General features: G+C 44.8%; 1 protein-coding gene across 5 annotated transcripts in view; it reads right to left on the bottom strand.

Moving 5' to 3' along the window:
* Positions 1-21,238, bottom strand: part of Gk5 (glycerol kinase 5) — a 49,370-nt gene that overhangs the window by 22,212 nt on the left and 5,920 nt on the right. For 2 of the 5 annotated variants that reach the window (XM_074059077.1, XM_020184586.2), the window contains exons 2-10: positions 20,924-21,017; positions 17,273-17,348; positions 13,082-13,175; positions 8,907-9,038; positions 5,660-5,735; positions 4,763-4,824; positions 4,493-4,566; positions 4,270-4,330; positions 1,584-1,710 (exon numbers count right to left, since the gene is read on the bottom strand). In XM_074059077.1, the coding sequence (XP_073915178.1) occupies positions 1,584-1,710; positions 4,270-4,330; positions 4,493-4,566; positions 4,763-4,824; positions 5,660-5,735; positions 8,907-9,038; positions 13,082-13,175; positions 17,273-17,348; positions 20,924-21,017 (796 nt within the window). The remainder of the gene's footprint in view (positions 1-1,583; positions 1,711-4,269; positions 4,331-4,492; positions 4,567-4,762; positions 4,825-5,659; positions 5,736-8,906; positions 9,039-13,081; positions 13,176-17,272; positions 17,349-20,923; positions 21,018-21,238) is intronic. The other 3 variants (XM_074059078.1, XM_074059079.1, XM_074059080.1) reach the window with 3 other exon arrangements.

Here is a 21,238-nt window from a genome sequence, read left to right on the forward strand (position 1 = left end):
AGTGAACTGCGTTAATGCACAAAAGGACTTGCGCACAGCCTGGCAATAAATATGGCTTATTTAGCTTTTATTTATTTGTTTGTTTGTTTTGTGCTGCTCGGTATCAAACCCAGGGCCTCAAGCATGCTATGCAAACATTCTACCACTGAGCTACATCCAATGCCCTTAAATATTAATTTTAATTAGCCTGTCTCTAGAACCTGGTAATAAATATTTTGAGAAATTAAGGTACTGTGAGATTGATTTGCTGGAGAACCGTGCCAGCGTGTTTATCTGTGGTTCCAAACAAGCCTTCGAATACAAACAATGCAACGCAATGACCACTGTTTTCTTAGCCAATTTCCCAGTGAAGGGAAAGGAACAGACAGTTGGAGAGGGGTGGAAACGAGGAAAAGGAATTCCAAACCAGCTCTGGGGCTAGTGGAGTGGCTCAAGTGGCAGAGCACCTGTTTAACAAGCCTGAGGCCCAGTACTGCAAAAAAAAAAAAACAAAAAAACCCCAAAACAGCCAAGCTTCGGCTCACACCTGCAATCCTGCTTGGGAGGCTGAGATGGGGAGGATCAATGTTCAAGGCCAGTCAACTAGTTTGCAAGACCCTCTCTCACAAATAACCAGAGCAAAATGGACTGGAGGTATGGCTCAAGCAGTAAAGCACTTGCTTTGCAAGTACCTGCTTTTCAAGTGTTCAAACCCCAGTCCCACCAAGGGAAAAAAAAACCCAAAACAAAACAGCTGAGTAACCACATAAGGAGAACTGAGTCCAAACTAAGAGACACAACCCTCCAGCACATAGTTCCACAACTAGACTTCTGGGTCTGCACAACCCAGATCTACTCCATCAGGGAGAGCAAATTCTTACAATTATCATTAAGACAACTAACACCCCAAAAAGCTACCAAAAAGAAGAATTTTCTGTAAGAAAGGGGAGAGGAAGAAAGAGGGAGAATGACGGGGGGCGGGGGGGTGAGTTTAACTAAGATATATTGTAAGCACATATGTAAATATCACAATGTATCCCCCTGTGCAAATGTTAATTAAATTTTAAAAACAAAAAAAAATAATTTTCTGGGTTTGGGACGAGGCTCAAGTGGTAGTGCGCTTGCTTAGCAAGACTGAGGTCCCAAGTTTAAACTCCAATAAAGGAAGGGAAGGAGAGAGAGGGAAGGAGGGAGGGAGGGAAAAAGGGAGGGAGAGAAAAGAATAGAAAGACCAAAAAAGAGAAATTAGGGCTGGGAGCGTGGCTCGGTGTACAGCACTTGCAGGGCCCTGGGCTCCATCCCAGCACCACACACACGAAATAATTTAGAGCCCTAACAGTAGGTCTTAAACAAACACAACATGCAATAAAGGTAAGTATTTGGAAAGATGACCAAAACACCCTAATCCTTCTGGTTTTTTTTCTGTAATATCTTTCTAGCTTTTAAAAATTCTATTAATTTAACCCTTTTAATTGAAAGGAAATAGATTGTCCCTAAGAATAACCGCTGAAGGGTATTAAACAGGAAAACAGCAGCGGTTCACAGACAGACATGAAAATGAGCGCGCTGTTCCCCAGCAAGCCAGACCTCTTCTGATCACTCACCTCCCACGGTGTGTTGAGGGTCATTCCCAGTGTTGATATCCAGAAAGGTCCCCGTCCCCATGGTGAGTTTCACGTCTCCCCTCTGGAAGCAGCACTCTCCAAACATGGCCGACTGCTGGTCACCGACCTGCGACGAATGCTCAGGCATGAGAGCTGCCACCCGTGCACCCCCTGCTTCACTTACTGTTCTTTTTGTTTGCTTGTTCAGGCTGGCCTGGAACTCCCTACGGAGCTCAGGTTGGGCTTGAACTTTTGATTGTCCTGCCTCAGCCTCCTGGGTGCAGGAATGATGGGTGTGTGTCACCACATACAGCTGCCTTAGGAATTTAAAAATGTTATTGGTAGTACTGCAATTTGAACTCAGGGCTTTGTGCTTGTTAGGCAAGAGCCACACCTCCAGCCTGAGACAGGAATTTTCAATGGGCAAACTACTTCATGAAAAAAAAATAAATGAAAATAAAGCCAGGCACTGGTGGCTCATGCCTGTAATCCCAGCTACTCAGGAGGCAGAAACCAGGAGGATTGTGGTTCAAAGCCAGCCCAGGCAAATAGTTCGTGAGACCCTATTTTGAAAAACCCTTCACAAAAATAGGGCTGTGGAGTGGTTCAAGGTGCAGGCCCTGAGATCAAACCCCAGTATGGGAAAAAAAAAAAAAAAGCAGCATGTGAATAATTTCATAGAAACAAAACTAAGATTTTTCATTTTCAGCCTCACAGAGGTTTCAATCATGAGTCAAAATAACTGATCTCATAAGTTTCTCCTTCATTAAGAGTGACAGGAGCTGGGCACCAGTGGTTCACAGTTCGAGGCCAGCAAATAGCTCAAGAGACCCCCACTTCCAAGATAACCAGAGCAAAATGGACAGGAGGTGTGGCTCAAGCCACAGAGCACCTGCTTTGCAAGTGTGAAGCCCTGAGTTCAGCCCCAGTTCCACCAAAAACCAAACAAACAAAAAGCCGTTTTAGGCTGGGCATGGTGGTTCATACTTATAATCTCAGCACTTAGTAGTCTGAAGCAGGAGGATCTCAAGTTCAAAGTCAACATGGGCTACCTGGCAAAATTGTCCCCCAAAATTTAAAAACTAAAAAGTAAAAAACCCTAAAAAAGACAAAAAAAAAAAGAGAGAGAGAGAAGAAAATAATAATAATCTGTAACTGTCCCAGCCACACCCGAGTCTAACCTAGGACCCAGCCCTAGAATGAGTAAAGCCCTCAGTCTAAATGACCCAGGACCTGGGAAGGTCCCTTCCTGTTGTGAGACTGTCCACCCAGGAACAGGCGTCTCTACCGCCTGCTTCAGTTGCTGCAGGAAATAAGATGCAACCCTGGGTTTCGAGCAGCTGTCACCCAGGCAGCAGATCCTGCAGGCTCTCCAGCTTCCCACGCCCCAGCCAGCCAGAGAGAAAGAGCAGAATAGTGAACAGACCCTTGAAAACAAAAACCAGCACGTTTTTCATTTTTACACCAGCATCTGTCCTGGTAGATGCTGGCTAAGGATTTTATAAAAGGTAAGTACAGCTTTCCCTTTTAGTGTAAATTGCTCTGTTACTGCCTGTGGTCATATTAATGAAATATAAATTAAGCACTGGCTCATCACTGATTTTGGTCTCACAGTATCATATATAAGCCAAATACCACTCAGAATACTACACCTTTCAAAAATTTACTGGTTTCTTTTTCGGCTGTACTGGGGTTTGAACTTTGAACTCAGGGCCTCTCGCTTGCTAGCAGGTGCTCTACCACTTGAGCTAGACCCACCCCTGCCCCAAAATTTAAGTTTTCTAGAAAACAATCTAGAGGTAGTTGGAAACAATTATGAGGTGTTTCCAGGATAGAAGACAGGTCCACTCTGCAGAATAAAGAGGCTACTTCTGGTTATATCCAGAACCCTTTAGTTTAGGGGAAAAAGAACATTGAACTTTTTTTTTCTTCCTTCAGTGCTGGGGATCAAACCCAGGGCTCTGTGCATGCTAGGCAAGTGCTCTACAACTGGGGTACACCCATAGCCCTGGTACTTTAATTTTATTCTGCCAAGTACCTTTTGCTTCTCTTAAGGCTAGCCTGAGCTGGGTATGGTGGCTCATACCTGCAATCCTTTACTGGGGAGGTGGAGATCAGGAGGATGGCAGTTCAAGGCCAGCCTAAGCAAAAAGTTAGTGAGACCCCCATCTCAAGCAATAAGCCAGGTGTAGTGATGCACACTTGCCGTCCGTTACACAGGAGCATAAATAGGGAGATCTCAGTCCATGCCAGGCACCAGAGGTTCAGGTCTATAATCCTGGGCATTTGGAAGGCTGAGATCAGGAAGACCGAGGTTCAAAGCAAATAATTCACAAGACTCCATCTCCAAAATAAGCAGAGCAAAATGGACTGGAGGTGTGGCTCAACTTGTAGAGGGCCTGCTCTGCAAGTGTGAAGCCATGAAGCCCTGAGTTCAAGCACTGCTACTACCAAAAAAAAAGAACAAATTTGATCCAGGACAGCCTGGGCATAAATGGGAGACCCTAGTCAAAAACTAACTAAAGCAAAACGGGCTGGGGGTGTAGCTCAAGTGGTAGAGCTCCTGCCTAGCAAGCACTAGGCCCTGAGTTCAAACCCCAGCACCACCACCACCAACAAAAGCCCCCAAACAGTTCCAACTAGTTTCATTTATGATACAAAGAGAGACCCTCACGGCTCTACTTACCAAGGCAACTATCGGTATAGGCGCACCAAATACCTCTTCATCCACTGACCCAAAATGGTGGCTTCAAATGCAATTGATTAAAAGTTAGTCATGGCTGTGGGCGTGTCAATTCGAAGCTTACAAGTTGTTTTTCACATAGGCCAAAAGTTACATAATGGATGGACAGCACCTCCAGCGCGTGGGAAAATGGTGTCCCCACCCTAGCGGGGAGAAGGCAGCTTACCTGGTGTCCTTCACGGGCGGCAGGATGGAGAGAGGAATGGAAGCCAGGAAGGTGATGAGGCCACTCCAGCACAGCTGCGCAGGAAACACGGGTCAGCCCACGCACTAACACGATCACACCAATGTACAAGTGTCAGACCTCGCGTGCCATGCCATAAGCATGCACACGGGTTACTGATTGAAATAATTACATTAACTTAAAAAGTACAATGAACCCAACCTAATTATACAAAAAAACTGAGTGAGTCAAAAGAAGCTGAAATGTCTTTACCTTATAGGGGTCAAAAAATCCGGTTGTACTGGCGTTGGAAAAGTCTGTGGCGTATGCAGAACCTAAGTTCCCATTGGAAATCACACTTTATTATTATGTCATACAAATCGTTTATAAGCTAGACCGTCTGCCCTCTAACTCATTCCAGACGTGCATTTCCAACAGTCTCCAGAGCGACCGCCCACTGAATTTCACAAAAGCACTTTCATAGACATTGTCACTTTATGATCCCCAGGGTAAAGATCAGAGAGGCTGAGCCATCGCCCAACAGTTACATCCAAGTGCAACACAGCAGATGTGGCACTGAACTCATGTTCTGTCATTCTTTTCTTGTGTGTGTGTGTGGTACTGGGGTTTGAACTCAGGGCCTTAGCAAGCAGGCGCTCTACCACTTGAGCCGCTCCCCCAGCCCTTTTTGCCTTAGTTATTTTCCAGATAGCATCTCTTGCTTTTTGCTGGAGCAGGCCTCCTCCTACCGATGCCTCCTGAGTCACTGGATCACAGATATGTACTACAAAGCCCAGCCCATTTGCTGAGATGGAGGGGGTCTCACTAGCTTTTTGCTCAGGCCAGCACAAACTGCAGCCCTCATCAGTCTCTAACTCCTGAGTAGCTAGGATTACAGGCATGAACCATTGCACCTGGCCTCAATTTTGCCACTCTTGAAATAAAGACTGTTTCTCAGTCTTAGATCTTAAGGTTTCCTTACAATTTTAAAACCATCCTCCTCTTACAACAAATCTGAAATAAATCCACCTTTACTGCACCATGGAGTTCTTAAGGTGCCAAAGAGCCGTACGGCTGTGACATGGGAAAGAACAGTGGGGGTGGGGAGTAACTTCTCCATTTCTTTGCTCTCAATTTCTCCTGCTTGAGTCCAGCTATCGCTCCCCTCACCTTTTGTGAGTTTATGCAGCAACCAGGTGTCAACTGTCCCAAAGCGACAATTGTCTTCTTCAACTGCCTTCTGCACCTTGAAGACACAACAGCACAAAATTAATTCAAAGGGCCTAACCTACTAAGGGCAGATCAGAAACTACAATATAACCTCATTTATAAACAATTTATAAACGTTAAAAGTCAACGTCCACACAGGAAAACAATGTATAGAATATATTCCACAAGACTTTAAGCAATTATCACAGGGGCTGAGGTTTGGAGACAGTGGCTTTTCTTGTCCATGTGGCATTTCTGAAACACTTTAGTTTTACACTAAAAGCATGCGTTACTTGTGTTATAAAAAGAAAATAAAAGCAAAGCCTAAATATTTTTAGTGTAGATACACAAACACACGCGTATAGCCTAAAGTACATACAGCACCCTCAAGGGCCAAATCCAATTCACTGCTGCTTTTGTACAAGTTAAGAATTGTTTTTAAATTTTGTTCATTTTTATGCTGCTGGAATTGAGCCCAAGGCCTTCTGCATGCTAAGTAACTACTCTACCAATTGGCTACAGCTCTGGCTCCTAGTTCTTTTGTTTTGTTTTTTTTGGTGGCACTGGGGTTTGAACTCAGAGCCTTACGCTTGCTAGGCAGGTACTCTTACCGCTTGAGCCACTCCACCAGTCCCTAAGTTTTTCTAATGCTTAGAAAAACTCAAAGAAGCTGGCACCAGTGGTGCATGCCTGTAATCTAGTTACTCAGGAAGCAGAGATCAAGAGGACTGAAGTTCAAAGCTAGCCCAGACCCAATCTCAAAAAAAAAAAAAAAAAAACCATCACAAAAAAGGGATAGCAGAGTGGCCCAAGCAGTAAGAGCTCACGAGGCCCTGAGTTCAAATCCCCAGTACTACCAAACAAAACAGAACCTCAAAAGAATACTATTTCATGACGCATACAGATATATAAAATTCAAATTGCAGCATCCATAAATAAAGCTTTGCTGGAAGTCAGCTCTAGTCATTTGCTGATGCATTCATTATAGCCACTTTCATGCTGGAATGGCAGAGCAGCTGTGACACAAACTGTGACCTCTCAAAGCCTAAATATCCTATAAACCAACTGCCAAACCTGGCCAAAAGCATAAAAAGAAACAATGAATCCCCTCATATTATTAATGTATGCTAATTTAAAAAAAAAGCCTCCAGAGAAAACCAAGGAAGGCAACAGAAAGGAAAAACAAAGACGCCAGCTTGCCGCGGTGGCACATGTCCCTCACCCCAGCTGTACCGGAAGAGGCAGAGGCAGGAGGAACCGGAGTGCGAGGCCAGCCCTGGCAAGGTTATCAAGAACCTAATTTCTTCTTTTTCCTTTTTTCTTTAGAACCTAATTTCTAATATAAAGTAAAGCCGAGGCATGGCTCAAATGGTAGAGCACCTGACTAGCAAGTACGAGGCCCTGAGTTCAAACCCCAGTACTGCCAAGTAATTAATAATAATACATGTTTCAAAGGCTTGGGGACAGTAAGCAGCTAGAAGAAACACCATAGCTGAGATTTAGTGTGCAGTGTTCTCTGATAGTTTTGGGGGTTCTTTTTTCTTTTCTGATGTTTGGGATCAAGCTCAGGGCCTTGCACATACTAGGCAAGAACTTTACCACTAAGCTACACTCCAGATCCAGGTTTTTGGTGTGACAAGGTCTTGTGACATAGCTCAGGCTAGTCTGGAACTTGCTGTATGGCCCAGGTTGGCTTCAAACTCATGATCTTCCTACCCGTGTCTCTTGAGTGCTGGGATTACAGGAGTGCCCCAGCACGCCAGGCATATGAGTTAAACTAACATGAGTACGATCACTCCATTTGCACCATACATCTTCCCACCATTCACTTTTAATCTATTTGTATTTTAAAATCTAAAGTGTGTCCCCTACGGAATGTATCTAGTGGGATTTTGGGGAGAAGGTACTGGGAATTGAACCCAGGGGATTTGCACCCACTGAGTTCCACTCCCCAGACTGAATCTTGATTTTTTTTCTCTAGTCAAATATTGTAATAAAATTCCCAATAAAATGCCTAAAATGAAAAAGAGAAATAATATCAATTACAATGGCAAATGAAGTAAAAAGTCCTCCCACCATGGATGGTGACCGTGTAAATTAGCATAACCACTTTGGAAAAAGTTTTTGTTTTTAATTGTTTTTATAGGCAGGGTCTTGTTATGTATAGCTCAGGATGGCCTTGAATCACAGTCCTCTGCCTCGGCCCCAAGTGCTATGGAAATGTGGCTGACATTGCTCACTAAAGTGAAAGCACACATACACATTCGTTCCCTCACAGTCCCTCCCGTGCATAGGCCACTGTTCACGTGACCGTCGTGAGACATGTCACTCGTTATAGCCCCAAACTGGAAGCGGCCCAAGTGAATGCGAGAGCAGAATTTTTTAAAGTGCAGTAAAATCATATACTGAGGACTGGCAGAGTAGTTCAAGTGGTAGAGCACCTGCTGAGCAAGCACAGGCCCGAGGTTCAAATCCCAGGATAGCAAAAAAAAAATCATACACTAAACAGGAAACACCAGTGCAAAAGTGAACTAGAAAGTTTACATACGACATGGGTGTATTTCACACATGGTATTGAGCAAAAGGAGTACAGCGCAGAAGAATGCACTCTAAAATTCAGTCCACGCAGTTCAGTACTCAGAACTCCGGTGTGGCGTGAGGAGCGGCACACTCGCTGTGAAGTAAGCAAGGCGTGTGACAGAAAGTGCCCCAGTGTCATCGCCCCGGGTCCAGGTGATGCACACAGGTCTTTGCTACACTGAGCGCATGCCTTCTTAGCCCTTCTCCATGTCTTATGTCACAACAGAAAGTTTTACAGAGCACGCACCAGCAAAGACGCATGGTCTCCATCCCAGCAGAGCTGGGCACTTAATTCCCCTCGAATAATCAGTTTTTCTTCCCCACAGTCTTTCATTTGGGAGGGTATTTTCTTTCTTTCTTTCTTTCTTTCTTTTTTTTTTTTTTTTTGGCAGAACTGGGGTTTGAACTCAGGGCCTTGTGCTTGCTGGCACTGCTCTACCACCTGAGCCACTCTGCCAGCCCTTTTGGCTTTAATTGTTTCTCACATAGGCTCTTGTGCTCTTGCCCAGCCTGGCCTTGAACTGTGATCCTCCTAACTCGGCCTCTGGAGTAGGCGGGATTACAGACGTGAGCCGTGGAGCCCCCGCCCGGTCTTTTTCTCATCTGTACACATACAGTCTTTACTTACTTCGGCCACGTTCTGTAAAATCCAGAACAGTCTCAGAGAAGCTTGCTGGGTGGTGAAAGCGAAGCGACTGGCTGCTAACATCCGTTGACTTCTACTGAAAAAGTGAAGCGCTCTGCAGGAGCTGTGTAAAAGCTATTAAAAAAAGATAGACTGTACAAAAATACATGTGATGGTTTTTATGCTGCACAGATGAACAATCCCAGTGAGAAACAAGCCACTTGACTGTAAAGGAAAGTGTTCTCAGCACTTACGAAAGTCAGCAGCAGCAATATTACCCTGAGTGACCATCTGTACTCTAACACATGAAATACAACATATCACCACCAACTCCTTTGTAAGGACCAGAGGCTCGGGTGCTTATGCAAGTCTTTTAAAAACAACTCTTTTCTAGCTGGGTACAGCGGCACAAGCCTGTAGTACCAGCTACTCAGGAGGCTAAAGCAAAAGGATTACCTGAGCCCAGGAAGTCAAGGCTAGAGTCAGACATGGTGGTAGATGCCTATAATCCCAGCACTCAGGAGGCTACATCAAGGTGACCACAAGTTCAAGGCTAGCTTGGGCTACATAATTAAGAACCTGTCTAAATCAATCAATCAATGTAAAACACACCTATAAAACCCCATAATTCTTTTCTACCCCATTTTTCTTTGTTTGCTTTTTTTTCTTTTAATAACTTGGTATCTTAATTTTTTGGCAGTATTGGGATTTGAACTCAGGACTTCACACTTGTTAAGCAGGTGCTCTACCACTTGAGCCAAGCCCCAGCCCCCTTCACTCTGGTTATTTTGGAGGTATGGTCTCGCTTCTTGCCCAGGCTGGCCTGGACCACGGTTCTGTTTTACACTTCTTGCCACACCTGGTATGACAGGTGTACATCACCACTTCCGGCTTTTTCCCCGTTGAAACGGTATCTTCTGAGCTTTTTTGCTGGGCTGGCTGGAATTATGATCCTCCCAATCTGTCTCCTGCACAGTCAGGATGACAGGCACTGAGCCCAGCTATTGGTTGAGATGGGGTTGCTCAAACTTTTACCTAGACTTGGCCTCGAATGGAGAGCCTCTCCATCTCAGCCTCCCAAGTAGCTAAGACTACAGGTGTGAGCCACTGGCACCCAGATTTAATTTTTTTTTGAGACAGAGTCTTACTATGGTTTTATGTATGTAACATTTTTAAAATTAGAACTTTTTGTTGTCATTTTTGTTTTGTTTTGAGCCACAATTTCTTTTTGTAGCCCAAGCTGATCTGGAATGCACCATGTACGCAGCTGGCCTGAACTCATGGTCCCCCTGCCTCAGCCTTCTAAGAGCTGGGATTACAGACATGCATCAGCACACCCAGCTCTAGACCATTTTTAACTAGAAGGTAGATTGGTGTATACCAAGAGCGAGGGATAGGAGAGAGGTAAATGTAGTTACAGGACAGCAGCATAAGAAGTGAAGCGAGGAACTACTCAGTAGCTTATGATAGAGAGAGGACACATGAAACCCACGCAGATGAAAAAGCTGAACAGCACACACGCGCGCACGCGCGCACACACACACACTAATTAGTACAAGGAAACTGGGGAAATTCAGATAAGATCTATTGTTTATATTTCTGTCACTATCCTTTAAAATTATACCATAGGTTTGCAAAACATTAACATCAGCAAGGTGTGTAAGCGATTTGTGCATCACTTCTATGAATCTATGGTGACCTCAATTAAACCTCTAATTAAAAAACGCGTGCCTCAGAATCCTTGGAATTGAGTAAGTTCTGTGAAGGAGACAAAGGACATGGAGTGAGTGGCGGGTGAGGGGGCAACTTTGGGATGGTAGGCATGGGCTCCCGAGCAGGGCTCGTAGGAATTGGACCCTAAAGACAGAGGTATCACGGACACCTCTCTGCTTATATGAGGCTTTCTGTGGGAACAACAGAAAGCAAAGATGGAGCCTGGTCCTCAGTGCAACAACAGGCAAAGATGGAGCCTGGTCCTCAGTGAGTCCAGGAGACGGGGTCCAGGGCAGTGAGAGCCGGACCACGCTAGAGCTGGGATTTCACGCTAGACCCAGCCCTCGTCACCACCAAGGGGAAGAGTCAGGCTGCAGGAAGCTGGCATGTCTGAGGGGAAGGAGAAAAACCAGCCATGCACCTGCTGAATTCACCACTGTCTGGGGCTGCCCTTGGCCAGAGCTGTGGGCCAGCTCTGACAAATACGTGACAAACACTTGCAAGAGCCCCCAATTAATACACCACGGTGTGTGGAAGAATGCCTGCAGCTCGGGGCAGCTCCACCAGCATGGCAGACCGTGGAGTTGTCATTGCAGGCCTGGAGCTGTCATGGCAGGCTCTGGGATTGTCACGGCAGGCTCTAGGTTGGGTCTTGAGCTACTGGAGAATGTGTGTGTGTGCGTTTTTCTACTAAGGACCAAAAATTTCATCATGCACTTGTTCAAATATGAAGTAGATGAAGTCCTTTAAGTCAATGTTAGGGGGGATAAAGAAGGATGACGGAGGGGTGAATTCAACTATGACATATTTGATCTACTGTAAGAGCTTTTGTAAATGCCACAGTGTACCTCCAGCATGACAATAAAATTAAAAAATAAATACATGCTCAGTTTTCTGCACGAGGCCATCGTTGGTGTGAGGATTTGAGAGCTGGAGGTTGGGAATATGAGTTCGGAGGTAGAGCAATGGCTACAGGGTTTCGCAACTAAAAAGACTTGAGATCAATCCTTTTCTACTTTTCCTAGTGCTGGAGATCAATCCGGGGCCTTGTGCACGCTAAGCAAGCGCTCTACCCTGAGCTACACCCCCAGCACAACTTATTCCAAAGCACTAAAAGTTTTAACCACCTCTATGACTAACTTAAGAATTTTTCTTCTTTCTGAGACAGGGTCTCACTATGTTACCCAGGCTGACCTCAAACTCCCAATTCTTCCACTTAGTCTCCTGAGCTGCTGGGATTACAGTGTGGCCAGCTAGGAACGTTTGATGAACTATTAAAAACTAAAGTTATACATTGGCTGAAGATGCAATTCACAGGTGCAGCACTTGTCCAGCACGTGTGAAGCTTTGGGTTCGATCCCCAGTGCAGCAGGGAAAACAATGATCTATTAAGGTACAAACTTACATATTAAAATCGTGCACTGTTTTCAGCAGCAGTGGGGATCAAACCCAGGGCCTTACATATAGTTGGCAAGCTACCACTGAGTTACATCTACAGCCCTAAAACTGTACAATTTTACACAAAACAATCTCCTTATCACCACCCTAACTTCTTCAGTCACTGACCTATAGACAGAAGCTCACAAGCTATTACAGCAAGGGAATTCACATGAAACTAACAAAAAGGAGAGTCAATGCAGGGGAGGATCCCGGCTGTTACATTCTGTAATATATTTGCACTCACTCTGATACAAAATCGCTGTCTTTAAATGCTTTTCCTGTAGAAGCGATGCACAGACCCTCCCTCCAGCCCCATCCAACAGCAGCACAGTCGCTGAGGAGGCCTTTAATTGTGAGGCACTAGAAGTCTTAATCAATACTGAGTATTAATTACACCATTGAACCACACTGGACAAGCTAGAAAAATGTCTCACCCTCTGATTTAGGAGTGAGGGAGATTTCAGAAAAATAACAGGAGAGCAGCCAGTGTTGATGTCACTGTCACTCTTACTGTCATTTATTGCTAACCTACTATGTGCCAGGTATAACGTTAAGAGCTTGCAGTAGCCTCTAGCTAGCTAGCTAGCTTAACATCCAGTCTTCTTTTCTCCCCCTTTTATTTTATAGTACTGGGGAACTGGGATTGAACCCACAACCTGGTTCATATTTTATTTCTGAGATGGGATCTTGCTAACTTAGCCTGAGCTGGTCTCAAACTCATGATCCTCTTGCCTCTGCCTCCTGAGTAACTGGGATTACAGGGGTGCACCACCACACCTGGTATATTATCCACTTTGTAACAAAACATGATAAAATTTATCTAGCCCTTCTTTTCTCCAGGGCAGAAACATGAATTCTCACTAGAATTCCACCCTGAACTCTGGTGGGCTTCGTGAGGCACACTGTTGGGGAATGTGTGATGGTGTGTTCTGGTGTGAATGTCCTAAAGCAGGAAAATTATTTACAGGTAAGCGATATTTATAAGAAAATCCAATAATATGCAAATCACAGAAGATAGGGATTACCTTCATTAGAAAGGAATTATTCAAAGATTTCACAAGTTCAGTGGCTCTTAGATCTTGCCAGCTAATGAAGTTGTGAAAATGATTTCCCGTTCTCCTAAGAGAGAGAACACAATAAGGTATAGATCAGACGATGTATCGAAGGGCTGCCATGAGAAAAAACGACGCTAGAGGTCACACTGCTTTCCAAATGGGGCTTCGTTAGATGGAGCTGCCTGGTGACTCTGCTTTTTATTAACTGAACAAACTGCATGTCACTTATGAAACTCAAGTATGACATTTTAGATCAGATCCTACCCATAATCTTTTTTTAAAACAAATTTTTATTAGGGTATATTCATGATACCAGGGGTGATTCGTAGTGACAATTCCAATCAAACTTATATTGTGCATTACTTACACCTCCCCCATCGTCTCTCCCTCTCAACCCCCTGCCCGCCCCACTTAAAGCAATTGCAAGAGGTTTCTTAGTTCTGTTTCACCTAGGTATATGAAGTCCAGCTACCATATACTGTCACCTTAATCTCCTTCCTTCACCCTCCTCCCATAATCCTTTTGACATTTCCAAAAACAGAACAAAAGGCATGGAAGGCCCTTGAAGACTTGCTCTACACACTGTGGTTTCTTTGTTTTTTGTTTGTTTTCTTTCTCTGTATACACTTTTAAAAGCAAGATTTAAACAGAGTTGCCAGGCAGGGTGGTGCAGGAGGCTGAGGCAGGTACAGGAGGCTGGAGAAGGAGGCTGAGTGCAGGAGCCTCTCAGGAGGCTGAGGCAAGATGATTTTGAGTTCAAGGCCAGCCTTGGCTACATAGCAAGAACTCTGTCCCACAAAGATTAAAAAAAAAAACAAAAACTTTCCCCTTCATTGCACTTATCCTGATTGGCACAATCAGATAAAAACTTCTGACCTACAGAAGATCTAAAATATCACCTGAGCCTATTTCCACACCAGTCACCTTTAGGATTTGCTGAGCAATTGGGAGCCACGCAAGAGAAAGTAGACAGAGCTGAGATACAGAAGAAAACACCCTTCTCCCTGATGTTCCTGACAATCAACCACTGCTATCTACTAATCATTGTCATCTTTTCTTTCCTTTTTGCAGTGCAGGGAATTGAACCCAGGACCTCACACATGTTAGACACAGGCTCTGCCACCACGCCACACCCTAAGTCCAAGACTCACTCCCCACTCTGCTTAAAAGTCCACACTCATGGTCACATCCTCACTGGTTTCAGCAAATCTTTATAAGGCAATGTGTGCCAGGAGCTGGGGACAGAGCTGTGAACAGAGAGACATGGCGTCTTTGCCTGATGAATGTACTTTCTATCAGGGAATTCAAAGAAATGGTCACTTGGTTGCTTGCTAACGACAGGGATATGTCCCATGAAGGAGAGCTGCAGTGAGCCGTGGGGGTGTTATGGGAAACCATGTCTGGTCTGGGAAAAGAGGCTGCTCTAAGAACTAATACGGAGCTAAGCTCTGAAGAGTGCAGAGGAATCAAACAGGAAGGAGAACACTCCTGATAAAATGTGCTCTTGTGTGTTCAAAGGTCCTGGGGTAGGACGGACGGCTGGGTAGAGGAATTGAAAGGCGAGCATAGGTGAAGAGCAAAGAAGGGGAGCAAATCAGCAGGTGAAAGTGGTATGGTTACAAGACATGCTAGGGAACTGACCTCAGGTGGAGGCAGACAGCCCACTGGTCCCCTAGCACTGATTTCAACAATTAAAGGAGAAGTGACAATATTGTAAATAAGTTGCCTTAAGCTCTTCTAACACTCTACACCTTCCGTGGCTCTCGCTGTATTTTGTGCGCTAAGGAAGATCCACTGACGTTAATGTCACTGCAGAGTAGGAGCACAGAGCAACTGATCTCCCTGTAGAAGGAAATCCCTCGGGCTCGTGTCTCAGTCACCTTTGTGTTCAGTTCTGAACTCCAAAGTCACTGGGTCCAGTTCATGTGACTCACATTTTATCTTACTAGTTGGCACACCCCGCTCTGAGGTTGGCAGAAGTCCCCCGACAGACACAGGAACTAAACAAAACAGCTTATGATTTTTTAGAACAAAATGAATTTAGAAGCAAGATGGAGGAGACAGCATTTAGCTATTTTTCCAGAGAGCAGGCTAAACACATGACTGATTAAATGTATTTCAGCTGAAGAGCATGAAGAAAACACAAGAAGTGAAAAACGAAATTGATGACAGTGAGCTCCCTGGTTTCGGGGGGTGAGGAGAAAACAAAAGGAAAGTTCTGGGCATCTTAGTCTTCCTGACAGCAAGCAGAGGGAACATGACTGCCTAAGGCCAGGAGGACAGGAATGCCATCGTCACTGGAGCAGGGATGAGGAGGAGCTGCCAGGACTGGCACAAACAATAGATTGTTCCACAGGGTACCACATCTCGTCTCTCTCAGGAGCAGAAGGACTTCCTGCTGGCTCTAAGCTGTGCCTGTCCCTGTCAGGCCTTTGCTGTCTGTGGGAGCTTGTGGATTCTGACAGCGTCACTTAATAAACACCACAGTGGCTTCTCGGGGCCCAAAGAGAAGACTCAGGCTCTGTTATTTCAGTGTCAAAGAAGAATGAGACTTGGCACAGTCCTTCGAAAAATACCCAGATTTCAGTTTCTACAAGCGAAGCATGTCTCCAAAACTCATGGAAAAATACAGACATTTCAAAACAGAACAGCCAAGAACATAAACTCCTGGGAAAAAGTCACCCCTCTGTAACAACAGCCCCACCAGTGAGGAAAGGAACCAAGCACCTAGCAATCTGACTGCTGTGTGCCTTCTATAGGAAGGCAGGGTCCCCCAGGGTCCCAGGAAAGCTATGCTGCCTAACACTGTCACCTTCCTGTCATGGGTGCTATGTTCACCTGGCCCTGAGGAAGGCAATCATTTCCAATAACAGCCTCACTTGTACATTGCACCAATGGGACACATCTAATCAGCCCCTTCCCTGGGACTCTCTCCTGCCCCCACTTCCTGTCATCCACCTCTCAGATTTGCTTTCGTTGGCCAGATTTTTCTTCCCCAATCCCTTTCTTTTCTTTGGTGGGGGGAGGGACCTCCTAGACCATATCCTCAGCCTGCTTCTCTTCTCTTACATAATTTCTACCAGAGAGTCCCTCTGCCTCTTGGGACTTCGTCTACACCGGAGCTGTCAACTCAGGCTGACTTGGCAATGCCTGTTAGAAGTCTGTGTTTGTCATAAGAGGGAGAAGTGCCACCAGACATCTGTTGCCAAACATCTATAGTGCCACCGGTTTCCACAACAAAGAATTATCTGGCCCTAAAGATCATCGGTGGCACTGATTAGATCCCTACAGGTAAGTGACTCATTCACTCCCTCCTCTGACACACACGTTACTGCTAAAGGGCGCACTGCCAGCGCACTGGAGCACAGAGGGGGACAGCAGGTGTGGGATCCATCTCCATGTGTCCTGCTTTGAGAGGAAGAGCACTAGGTAGAGAGCTGTGTCCTGCCTCAGTCTGTGTCAGGCCAGTGTTCTAGCCACCTCTATCCAAAACCAGAACTTCACCAACTTCTCTGCTTCCCCACCTTACCCAACCTGCTCCTCCTCTTGTATTCTGCAAAACTGCTATCACAAGCTGAACAGAAGACTCAAATTTCTTCCTTTTGCCTAAATCTAAATCAAAAGCCAGGTCCTCGTGGAGTCACTCTAACAGTATTTTTCAGACTCATCCCCCTTCCCTCCTCCCATGTTCTCTGGAGTCTAGTGCTTTGTCACAAAGGCAAATTTTACAGTTCTTTTTTCCTGGGCATTTTGATTTTGTTATTGTTTTGCGTTTTTTGGTTTTTTTTGGCAGTACTGGGGTTTGAACTCAGGGCTTTGCACTTGCTAAGCAGGTAGGTTACCACTTGAGCCACGCCCCCAGCCCTTTCTACTTGAGTTTTCTCAGATAGGGTTTTGTAGTTTTGCCTGGGGCTAGCCTTGGATCAAAATCCTCCTACATATACCTCCCACATAGCTGGGATTATGGCTGTGCACCACCATGCCTGGCTTCTTGATCATTATTTTATGTAAGTCAAGCACAGGTGACTTGCAATGAGTACATAAACCAGAAAGGAAGTCCATTTTCATTTCACAAATTTAAAACTCGCCGAACAGGTTTCACAGCAGGGAATTCACTGAAACATAAACCCAGGGAAGGAGCTTGATCCACAAAGAACTTACTTGTTCCACGTAATAAAAGTTGCTCTCTGCGTTGATATGCCAAGGCCAACAATTTGACTCATCTGTGCTCCTGCAGCTAAAAGTAAAGACAGATAAAACACACATTTAAAAGCCGGTGACGTTTTCTCATCTATATTACAGTACAAGGAGAAATTATTCCATATAATCTTTAAGAAAAAACACTTGGGATTAATATTTTAATAAAACAATAGGAGCCAAAAGTAAAACATTACTAGATGATTTGTAGTTTTGTTTTGTTCTTGGTGGGACTGGAGGCTTTTGGGGTGTTTCTTTTGGAGTACTGGCACTTGAACTCAGGGCCTACACCTGGAGCCACACACTCCAGCAGCCCTTTGTTGTGATGGGTTTTTTTTTGAGATGATAGGGTCTCTTGAGTTGTTTTGCCTGGTCTGGCTTTGAACCACAGTCCTCCTGATCACTGGCTCCTGAGTAGCTAGGATTACAGGTGTGAGCCACCAGCCCAAATGAGACTGGAGTTTTTAACTCAGTGCTTCGTTCTTGCAAAGCAGGTGCTCTACCACTTGAGCCACACCTCCAGTCCATTTTGCTCTGGTTATTTTGGAGATGGGGGTCTTGAGAACTATTTGCTCAGGCTGGCCTCGAACTGTGATCCTCCTGATTTCAGCCTCCCAAGTAGCTAGGATTATAGGCGTGAGCCACTGCACCTGGTGATTTGTAGTATTTTAACTTAAAAGGAAACACGATATCCTTATATTAAGAAACACAGCCTCACCAGGCGGCTCACGCCTGTAATCCTACTCAAGAAGCAGAGATTAGGAGGATCACGGTTCTGAGGCAGGATAGATAGATGAGGAGACAAGGAAATTTATTGTTTTAATAAATATTTAAATGGCCAAACTCTGACATTGGAACAAGGAAGTAAAGGCTGGAGAGCTGGAGCAGCTGGCCCTCTCATTTCCTTTTAGTTGCCACGTTACAGGAACAGGGGACCGAGAGGAGCTACCTGCTCTGTTCTTTGAGGTTAATGAGCTCCTAGGCTCCTTGGATGGGTGGAGAAGAACCCTGTGTACCTGAGGGAAGCTCAAAGCATCCTGTTGTCTCTGGGATTTGGCTGGGCCAGGACGACCCTTCCTGTTTTAACAACCATCTCAGGCACCCAGATCCACCATCTTTGACCACGTGCATTCCCTCAGCTCTCAGCTATACAACTAAGAGGTGGGGACCACCATTTTGAATCCTTGCCCCCATTTCCTTCATGAGGAACAGGAAATGTTTCTCTTTTCCTCTCCCCCTCCCCTTGTTTATACTTCATCCTGTAACACTAAAATAAATTCTTCCTAAAACTTTCACCTGTGAGACTCCTTGTGAGACACCTTGAAATTCTTTTCAATGTTTGTGGATCTCAAGGACCTGAGATTTTGGATGGAAACTGGGAAGCTGTGGGAGCCCCTTATCCATCCTCCCTCAGGTGACGGTTCTAAGCCAGCCTCAGACTAATAGTTTATGAGACTTTATCTCGAAAAAGCCCATCACAGAAAAGGGCTGGTGAGGGCACCTGCCTAGCAAGACTGAGACCCTAAATTCAAATCCCATACCGCAAAAAATAAATAAAGAAAGAAAGAAAGAAACATAGCCTCTCTTTTTTTTTTTCTTTAAGTGTTGGGGAAAAAAAACTACTAAGAGCAAGTCAGATTGTGTTTTGTGTTTTTTTCCTGATAATACTAAAAATCTGGAACCAATTTTAGGGGATGATGGATCATAACAGCCCAGCATTATAGTGGCCACGAAGTAAAACCCTGGGGAAAGGAGGACGGGATCAGACAACAAGGAATGAAAATAAAAACATGAATTGTTTTGGTTTTGATTTTTTTGTGGTGCTGGGAATCAAATCCAGGGCCACATACATGGGAGGCAAGCACTGCACCACTGAGAAACACTCCCGGCCCAAATCAGGAGGTGGTATTTTTACTACTTTTTTTTTTTTTTTTTTTTTTGGCGGTGCTGGGGTTTGAACTTAGGGCCTTGAGCTTGTTAGGCAAGCGCTCTACCACTTGAGCCACACCCCCAGCCCTTTGTTTGCTTGGGGCTTTTTTTGTAATCGAAATTTCTTAAAATATAGAAGTGCAATTGCTTTTGTACTTTCTGTTTTTGGGGGGGGGTGGAGGGAATAGAGTTTGAACTCGGGGCTTTCTCATGTGCAAAGCAGGCGCTCTACCCCTTGAGCCACATCTCCAGCTCATTTTGCTCTGGTGATTTTGGAGACGGGGGTCTCATGAACTATTTACCTGGGCTGACCTTGAACCACGATCCTCCTCCTGACCTCAGCCTCCCAAATAATCAGGATTACATTCATGAGCTACAAGCACCCAACTGTTTGTAATTTTTAAGTTGGTCTAGCTATATAACCCAGGCTAGCCCCAAACTCTCAATCCTCCTTAGTGGTGGGATTACAGCTATGTGCCACCACACCAAGCTTGTAATACTTCTCTAAGATCAATTTATCCTACTGGGAAAATTTGGGACAACTTCAATTTGAGCACTGATGGGTCATCCCTATAACAGTATTTCTTGCAAAAATATTTAGGTGAAATGTAATCACATTTGACAATACCCAAATGAAGTTTGGTACACCAATGTGGCTGTACTTTTGAAACCTGTCCATATCACAGAGGATACGCAACAGACGATGAAGGAGCCCAAGCAGACTAGTAGCTACAGGCAAGGCCCCGAGCAGGTGGGTTCCAGATGGAAAACATTATCGTGCACTGAAATAAGAATTTTGAAGACTGGGTGCTGGCAAACAGTGTGACAGCCACGCTGCGGTTATGTAGCCAGGCACTCCTTTGCTTTGGAGATAGTGCCTTAGAATTAAGGAATGACGGTTTTATGACAACTAACCCTCAGATAGCTCAGGAAATAAAAGTTCGCAGAATTGTAAGCAATACTGAGTATGTTTGACTCTAGGAGAAGAGTATATCTGTGTCTGCTGTACTGTTTTCGCAAATTTTGTTTCTGGTTTTAAGTTTTGAAATATTACAAACTAAAAAGATGAAAAGAAAACAATTCAGCCAGAAAAATGTGCAACACTTTTTTAAAGGTTTTTTTAAAAAGACAAGGTCTGGCTTTGTAGCCGTGGCTGGCCTGTACTATGTACTGCAAAGCCCAGGCCAGCCTGGAACTCAAGATCCTCCTCCCTCAGCCTCCTGGGTGCTGCCGGGATTAAAAGCGTGCGCCACCACACCCAGTTTGAAGACATTCTTAAAGAGCTAAGTGGCCACTGCTGTGGTTAGGAGAGCACATTGCAACAAGTGGCCACACAGGAAAACCAGAAGAACCTTATTTTGAACTCCTGAGAGTAGGACGTGCACATGGTAAGTGCTTGCATCCCCCGGGAACTCTGCACCCACCAGGAAATCAGATCAGCGTAGCTACAGCCTAGAACGAAAGAAGACAAACCAGGGGCGTAATCGCTTCTAGCCTGCCTGACAAAGTGGTTCAGCGCATACCACAAACTTCCCCTGAAGAATACTGGGGAACTGTGACCCCTCCAATAAAATACTGCTCGTATATTGTAACTTTAAAACCCCACAAATTCTACCGAAACCTGAGGAACACTATTACAAACAAAATACACCCCAGGGACTGTTGCTATTTTTTTAAATCCTTTACCTTTGACAGCGCCTTTTACCACAGCAACAAACTGAGTCCAGAGGGCATCAGGGTCAATTTCAACCCAGCCAGGCTGAGGATACAGACTTTCCACCTGGTTAGGGAAATAGAGGTTTAGCCAAAAGAACATTAGGTTGAGTGAGCAGTGTCTTAGTGTTCAGTTAAGATAATTAAAACAAGATTTTATTTATCTAATTATTACTGTTAAAATTGAGGAGAGGGGAGTGTCACTTACAGATACTCAGCATGTACACCCCACCCCCAAGAAGAAAAAAATATGCAATTAAAAAGGGCTATACACCAACACCAAGACAG

This window comes from Castor canadensis, chromosome 17 (genome assembly GCF_047511655.1).
Source record: "Castor canadensis chromosome 17, mCasCan1.hap1v2, whole genome shotgun sequence".
Classification (NCBI taxonomy): Eukaryota; Metazoa; Chordata; class Mammalia; order Rodentia; family Castoridae; genus Castor; species Castor canadensis.